Consider the following 7,996-nt stretch of genomic DNA (forward strand, 5'->3'; position numbering starts at 1 on the left):
ATATCCAGCAAAATGTTTTCAATTTCATTGATCTCGAAGAACCAGCTTTTGGTATCCTTCCTTTTCTGATTTCTATCTTACTGATTTCTTTCTTCTATTCTTTCTTCTACTTAATCTTGGGTTAATGTGCTCTTCTGATTCTAGTTGCTTAAGGAGCAAGCTAATGTCATTGATTTGAGAACTTCTTCTATTCTAATACAGTCATTTAATGCTACAGATATCTTACCCTCCTAAATTCTGCTTTAGCAACATCCCACACATTTTTATACGTTGTATTTTCATTTTTAGTCATTGCAAAAGAATTCCTAAGTTTCTCTTTGTCTTCTTTAATCCATAGGTTATTTGCAGTATATTATTTAATTCTAACTTTGGTTATTTTTTCACAAATATTTCTGTTATTGATTTATAATTTAATTTCATTGCCAAACCAAGAATATACTAAGTATGACTTGAATCCATTTCAATTTATTAGGACTTGTTGTATGATGTATAATATTTTGATGAATATTCCACATGCACTTGAAAAGAATGTTTTGGAGTGGAGTGTCCTATGAATATCAATTAGGTCAAGTCAGTTGATAGTATTTTTCAAATCTTATGTATCCTTACCGATTCTCTGCTTGTTTCTAGCCATTAACAAAAAAGTTACTGCAATTTCTAATTATAATTTTCTATTTATTAGAAATGTGTTTTGAAAAAAGAAGTACAATGAAAGAGCAAAGAAAATCTGTGCATTGAAAAGGGGAATGAAAGATCCAAGAGAACCAGACATACTGTTGCCTTTCTTTGATTACTAGGCATTTGTATTTCTTTTCTATAAAATTTTCAAGTAATTGCTCATTTTCATAATAGGATGTTTGTGTTTTTATTCAATTGTTAGAGCTAATTATATATAAAGTATCTATGGTCCTTATATATCCTATTAAATGCTGGTATTTAAGAAAATTCTTGATCCATATATATTGACTTAGTAAAGAGTGACTTCACTGAACTTTCTGAATTTTAATGTATTATTTAATGTAATGTAGTATTGATTATAGGTTTTCTATATTCTAAGTCGGGTTTTCAATCATATAACATGCATATAGAGATCACTTAATTTCTGCTTTTTCAATAGTTGTGCATTTTTTTTTCTGTTTCCTTTTTTACTACATTGGCCAGATCTTCCTAAACAACATTAAATTGTAGTAGTGGTACTGAATATGCTTGGCTATTATCAATCTGTAATCGGACTAGCTCGTATTTTAATACCAACTGAATGATTTGATTTTGCTTTCAGAATTGATGTTTATTTTCATTAAATAAATAGCTTTTTCTCAGTAATTTACTGAGTTTTATGAGGAATGGAGGTTGGATTCTATAAAATGACCTTTTTGAGCATCTATTAAGATTTATTCGTGAATTATAAACATGACAAATTGTAATGTTTCCTAATAATAAATAATCATCACATTTGTTTGAATAAGATCAAGTTGGTGACAGTTGATTATTATTTTATTGTAATGTTAAATTAAATGTTTTATTTTATTTTGAAATTTTGCATATGGTACAAATGATATCACTTTATTATTTTCCTTTTAATTTTGAACTATTTTGTCATGTTTTAATATCAGAATTATGTGCAATAGTTTCACAGAACAAATTTAGAATATTTATATTTATCATATTATAAAAAAGTTCATATAGCATTATAAATTTCTCTTCATTGAAAGTTTGAAGGAAAGCAACTGTAAAAAGAATTTGGGCAAAGACTATTTGTGAGTTAATTCTTTCAAAAGTGGTATTCATTTTCTTCCATAGTTAGAGCCTCATTCAAATTTCCACCACTTCTTGGGTTATCTTTAATATTTATATGCTTTAGCAAAACACATTCTTTGAAATGAGAGTGTTGTTTGCTGAGCAAGTGTGAAAGTAAAAAAAGTTCAGAAATGTTATTTTTCTCTGGTTTTTGTCTTAAATGGATTCTTGTTAGTTCCATTTGTTTTGAATTCCTTTATTCCTCTCCATATGATGTCAGAATTTCCACATTGCATTCTCCTCCTTTTCTTCTTTTTTTTAAGTTTTCGTTGCATCTGCGTGCCAGAACTTGGTTCATCCTTTAATGTTTCACCTTTCAGTGCAATTTTGTGTCAGATGTGTCTTTTCAAATTAGAATCAAGTTATGCATTTTTAAACTTTTTATTGAAGCTAAGAAACAGAAAAATACACATAGCATAAACGTTAGAGCTCGATTATCACAAAGTGAATTCACCCACACAGTCATCATTCGGGTCAAGAAACAGAACATTATCACCACCCTCGAAGCTTTGTGCTCCCTCCTCTTCTCTACTCCCCAAACATATTGTTATCTTGACTATCAACACCATGGTTAGCATGAACTCATTTTGTACTTTCATACATAAAATTATGAAGAATTTTTTGTGCATATGATTCTTTTCATCCAGCATTTTGTATGTGAGATTCATCCATCTAGTTGTCTGGTGCTAGAGTTTCTGTTTATTTTAATTGTGGTTTGGTATTTTATTGAATGAATATATCAAAATTTATTTATATATTCTGCTCTTGATTATCAGTTAATTCTAGTTTGGAGCTATTATGGATAATTCTCCAGTGAACATCATAGTTCATGTATTTGTACATAGTGCAAACATGTATGCATTGCATGCCTGTTGGAATGTACCTAGGAGTGGAATATAATATATACATATATGTGTGTATGTGTGTGTATATATATATATATATATATACACGATATATACTTAATCTATATAATCACCAACCCTTGGCTTTGTCAGTTTCCACTTTATTTTAGTCACATTCTGACAATGGGTAGTAGTATCTCTCTGTGGTTTAAATATGCACCTCACTGGTTTCTAATGAAGCGGAGCTTTTTTCATACGTGCGTTAGCATTTGGATATCCTCATTCGTGAAGTGCTTGTTCATGTGTTTTGCCCATCATTCTAATTGCATTGTGTGTCTTTTTCTTAGCAACATGCAGAGGTTGTCATGGATATGAGTCTTTTTTCAGATATATCTATTGTAAATATTTTTTCACATTATTTAATTTGCCTTTAGTCTTTCTAAATATGGTATCTTTTGATGATTGGGAGTTCTTGATTGTAATTTACTAACTTTTAATGGGTATTGCTTTTTATGTTCTGTTTAAGAAATCTTTGCTTACCTCAAGGTCGTGGAGCTATTCTATGTCACCACTGAGATGCTTGTTAGAGTGCCACACAACATACAGTGGGGTATGCTCTTTACCCCCTCTTTAAAACACTGGACATCAAATCATACCATACAAAATCCAGGCATAACGAGTAACTTCAGTGTTTATTACTCATGCAGACATAAGACAACGAAGGAAATCCCTGGATGAGCAGCGTCTGTATCTCACCAGCAAGAGTCTGCTCTTGGAAGTCTGGCAGAGGAGAAGGAAGAGAATGAGTGAGTTTATGTGGGCAAGATGCGTAGAGACTAACGTAATAATGTATTAGGCTGGATGAGATGTGCCTGTAGCACAAACTGAAATGGTGGAATTGGTTAGAAAAATGTGAATTAATATATGGAAGAGGTAAAATCAACAAGTCTTGGTGTCTAAATTGTTTTGGACAATGGAGCTGCCCGGGATGATTTAAAGATTCTGAGGGAGGTGACTAGGTTTTAGGAGCCAACATAGAAGATAGAGAAAAAGAATATTTCTCTACCAGGATAATACTTTATGGAGTTTTTATGTTTTGTGTTTGAATTGTCTTTAGGACTTTTGGGCAGAGAAGTCTGATGACTAGTTGGAAATATAATTTTGAAGCTAAAGAGAAAACCAGGACTAAAGACAAAAGGTTAGAAAGTCATTCGTGTGTAAATAATATTGTTGGTACTTGGAGAATTCCACAAAGAATGACTCAGCACTTGGAAACCAGTGAATTAAGATACTAATAAGGTATATTTTTAAATAAATGTAAATAAGATCAGAGTAAATATGTGAAAAGCCACCTTGACATAAGAGAAAACATGCTAGCAGTAACAGAAGCACTAGTAAGTTAATTGGGTAAGTTGGCATATATGAGGAACAAATATGTCCATCAGAAATTGGGTTGGTAAGTCATAGAAGCATAGAAAGAATCATGAAACCAAATTCTGACAGCTCTCATTCTTCAAGGTCCTTAAGGCCAATGATTTAAATGACTAATCCAAGGGTCTGTTGCAATCTCTCTCAGGGTTTTTTTTTTTTTTTTTTTTTTTTTTTTTTTTTTGTCATATCATGTGTCTTAGCCTTAAAATCTGAAGAACAAATCTTTGACCATGAAAAATGCACTAAAGTAGCGTCATGTTACACTATGTGTTGCATTTTAAGAAGCAGCATATTTGTCTTTCCTGAGTGGTAGATACCTGCATTGCTTTTGGCCAGCTACAAGGTTCTGTTTTTCTGTGAAGTTTCTATAGTTCATTTTTAAATCCTAAACATAACTTATGTGATTACTTAGGAATTAAATGAAAATAGAAGAGAACTGGTTATATAACTCTGAGAACTACGTTGAGGTGAGCAAAAAAAAAGAGTTCAGTGAAGACTTGGAGAGAAGTAAGCAAATGTATGGGAGAATCAGAATAGAAAGAAATAATGGATGTGAATTAAGACAAGAGTTTTAAAAAGTAGCAGTCAACAGCTTCAAAAACTGCAATGGTAACAAGAACCAGACTGAAACTAGGCAATAGACGTTCAACCAGAATTATGGACTTTTGGAAGTAAGCTAAAAGATGATATTGATGGGTAATTGAATCTCAATTGAAAACCAACACATCAGAAGAATTTCCATTTCACTTATCTCTAAGATTCTCTTATTTCATGCAATAAACTTATCACAGATTTTTTTTTTTACTAAAGTAGTCATTAAAAGAGTACCAGAAATAGCTATTACCTTTTATTGAGCATCTCTTATATCCTGGGCACTGTTACACATTTTATACATATTATCTTTTTTAGTCTTTCTTAATAAATTAAAGATATATATATTTATTTTACAGATGGGCAACTGGGGCTTAGAGGTTTAATTCAAAAGTTACACATAGAGTAAGTGGCTGAGATGTAACATGAAGCCTGTGTGGTGATCATACAACAAATTGTCTGAGAAAATTAATATCCCTACCAGGATCTCTTCTGAACTCTCTTCACTATTTTGTTAACAGGCATTATTTCCTCAAGAGGAAAAAACTCTGGGAAACTAAAAAGAAGACAGAAGAGAATTTCAAATGGTGATGCTTTTTTTCAACTTCATTTACACCTCAATTTAGAGACAGTCTATAATATTTGAGAATTAACAGAGAGGTTACAAGATAGAAATTAGAAACTACCAAAGACTATTTATTTAAAAGTATCTGTTGTCCATGAAATCCAGCTGAAAGGCTCTATCAGTTACTAAAACATCCCTGCAAGCCAATTGCTTTCAAAAAGACCTCTACCACTCGCACAAGACACAAGATGGTGCCACTTGCATATTACGATCAACACTTTGTGCCATTAGATCACTCTTACCAACTGGCTGCAACCAACTCATTAACACATCAACATGCAGGTGAAAAACTAAATCAACCCAATAACCAATCTGTGGTCAGAGTGCAATCCCGTAATAATCACCCTGCAGCACCTCCACTAGGCTCTAATCAGAAGGTGCAGAGGCGCTCAGTATTGTCCTCTGCCAAGTCTCAGGACACAATTTCACAGGCCTTTTACAACAAGGTTCTGAAATCACCATTGTCCCATCCCAAACGTCAGGCCACACGCTCACTAGACCTCCACCGGAGAACTTCACTGTGGCCTAATCCGAGAGCCTGGAGCTCACCTTTGTCTCACCTCAAACCTCAGACAACATCTTCACTTGACCTTAACAAGACATCTTCATCACTGGAGCCCAATCAAACAGCCTTGAGGTCACAATTACCCCTCCCCAAACCTTGGAATACATCTTCCCTAGACCTTTGCTTGACATCGCCTTCACTGAAGTCTAATCAAAGAGTCTCAAGTTCATCATTGTCCCCCCTCAAATATCAAGAAACACCTTCCCTAGACATCCTCTGGACATCATCTTCTTTGGGACCCAGTCAAAGAGCCCTTAGCTCAAGGTTACCTCAGTCCAAGACTCAGAAAACATTTTCATTGGACAGTCTTTGGACATCTTTATTAGTGCGCAATCAAAGATCTTTGAGCTCACCATCACTGAATATGACACTTCAAACAAATGACTTGCTTCGGTCCTCACCTTCAATGGAGCGCAGTCAAATGGCTCTGAGCTCACCGTTACCTGACTTCAGACCTCAGACAACACCTGTATTGAGCTCTAATTCCAGTATTCTGAGCTTATCATTGTCCAACTCAAAACCAAGGAAGTCACCTTTACCACACTCTGTCCACCAGACTCAGAGTTTGCCATTGTTCCAGCCCAAACCTCAGACAGTGCTTACACTTGATCGTGACTTCAGGACCCTGAGCTCACCAGTTTGTCACTCCAAGTTTCAGAACACCACTCCACCAAATGACAAACACAGGGCCACAGATTTATCTTCACCCTATCCCAAACCAAATGTCTCAGGTCAAGCCTTATCAAGCTCCAAACACTGCGTCAGGAACATAGCTACCTCAACATTGGGCTCCAGACTCCAGAGTAAATGCAGCTTTGATCTTTGTGCAAAGACAGAATCAAATAAGGAAATTCCATGGACTTTAGATTATATTTATCCCTGCATTGTTAAAGGTGGAACGGTCCCTGATGATGTTGTCAATAAAATTGTCAATTCTCTCTCCAAGACTAGAATTCAGAGGGATCTCTGTAGGCAGATTCTCTTTCGAAGGATGAGGGGAAGGCCCAATCCTCGTCCTGGTCCCCGCCTTTCATCAAGTTATGTGGTTTGTTTAGCTTGTGCTTCCTGCATAAAATCTCAGTGTAACCATCTTACAGGAAGGAAAGATCCTCATGGTGCAACACTATTTGTCATACCAACACCTGAGCCTAGTTCTGAGGGGGAAATAAAGGTGAAGTTAGCTCTTATCCTATCCCTACCAGAGACTTTCTCATCTTGTCTCCCATGCCCTGTGAAAGAAAATCAGCCTGAAGAAACCTCTGAAGACAACTTTGAAGAAATGGAGAACATATCACAATTTTTCCCTACATCTGAACCTGATATCACCCAGGGGCTTAATATGAAGAAAACATGGCTGACAGCAGCCCCTGAAAAGGAAGTTGTAAGCCAACAGCCCCAGGCTATTGACTGGCTTCTTTATGTTAAGACAAGTAGCAATTATCAGCCGAAGTCCCTGCTCTCAGCCTCTTCCTCCTCCACATCCTCCTCCTCATTCTCCTCTTGTTCATCTTCTTCTTCCTCCTCTTCCACTTCACCCCCTCCTTCCAAAGAGTCTACCACATCTACCCTCTCAGGTTGTGTGTTCCCTAAGGTACTTGGTCACCACAGGTTGCCTCCAGGGGTCTCCTGGCTTGAGTTTATATGTAGTAAAAATCACCAGCCACTTCCTGGAAAACCACATTCAAGTCAATCACCACCTCCCCAAACAAGGCCTAGGAGGACTAGCACCCCAATAAAGCGGCCAAAGGGGTCAAAGATACTGTTCAAATTTTTCCAGACAAAGTTTCAAAATGAGAAAAATCTTGATTAAATCAACTTTTTTTAAAAGCAATTGACCTCTTAGTTCTTTGACAGTAGAGTTTCATTTCCTATTACACTTATTAAAATTCTTAGTAATAAGTGTGACTCTATTTTAGCTGAGTGAAGCACCTAGTTAAGGGGAACCATTACTTTTAAGTCTATTTTCTAGTTAAATAATAGACCATGATCTCCTAGAAACTAAAACTGACTCTTCTATGTTTTCAACCAAATGCCTGGCTTATAGTAGCCACTATATAATCATTGTTAAGTGAATTAATCATAACAGGCTATAGACCAGAAATACTTCATCTGTCTTGCCCTGAACAGTATCTAGCTCATTGT

At 35.3% G+C, this 7,996-nt stretch overlaps 1 protein-coding gene across 1 annotated transcript; it reads left to right on the forward strand.

Moving 5' to 3' along the window:
• The first annotated feature begins 5,191 nt into the window (after positions 1–5,191).
• CSNK2A2IP (casein kinase 2 subunit alpha' interacting protein) lies at positions 5,192–7,788 on the forward strand. The gene has a single exon (XM_087417850.1). It carries the CDS (start codon positions 5,478–5,480, stop codon positions 7,662–7,664), a length of 2,187 nt encoding a protein of 728 aa, XP_087273976.1. The 5' UTR covers positions 5,192–5,477; the 3' UTR covers positions 7,665–7,788.
• Positions 7,789–7,996: the final 208 nt, after the last annotated feature.

Source organism: Ceratotherium simum, chromosome 27, assembly GCF_057802395.1.
Source record: "Ceratotherium simum simum isolate JZ-2026a chromosome 27, ASM5780239v1, whole genome shotgun sequence".
Taxonomy (NCBI): Eukaryota; Metazoa; Chordata; class Mammalia; order Perissodactyla; family Rhinocerotidae; genus Ceratotherium; species Ceratotherium simum.

What these genes read in the sequence shown, in the direction of transcription:
- CSNK2A2IP (XM_087417850.1), top strand. Translation starts at nt 5,478, where the DNA reads ATGGTGCCACTTGCATATTACGATCAACACTTTGTGCCATTAGATCAC.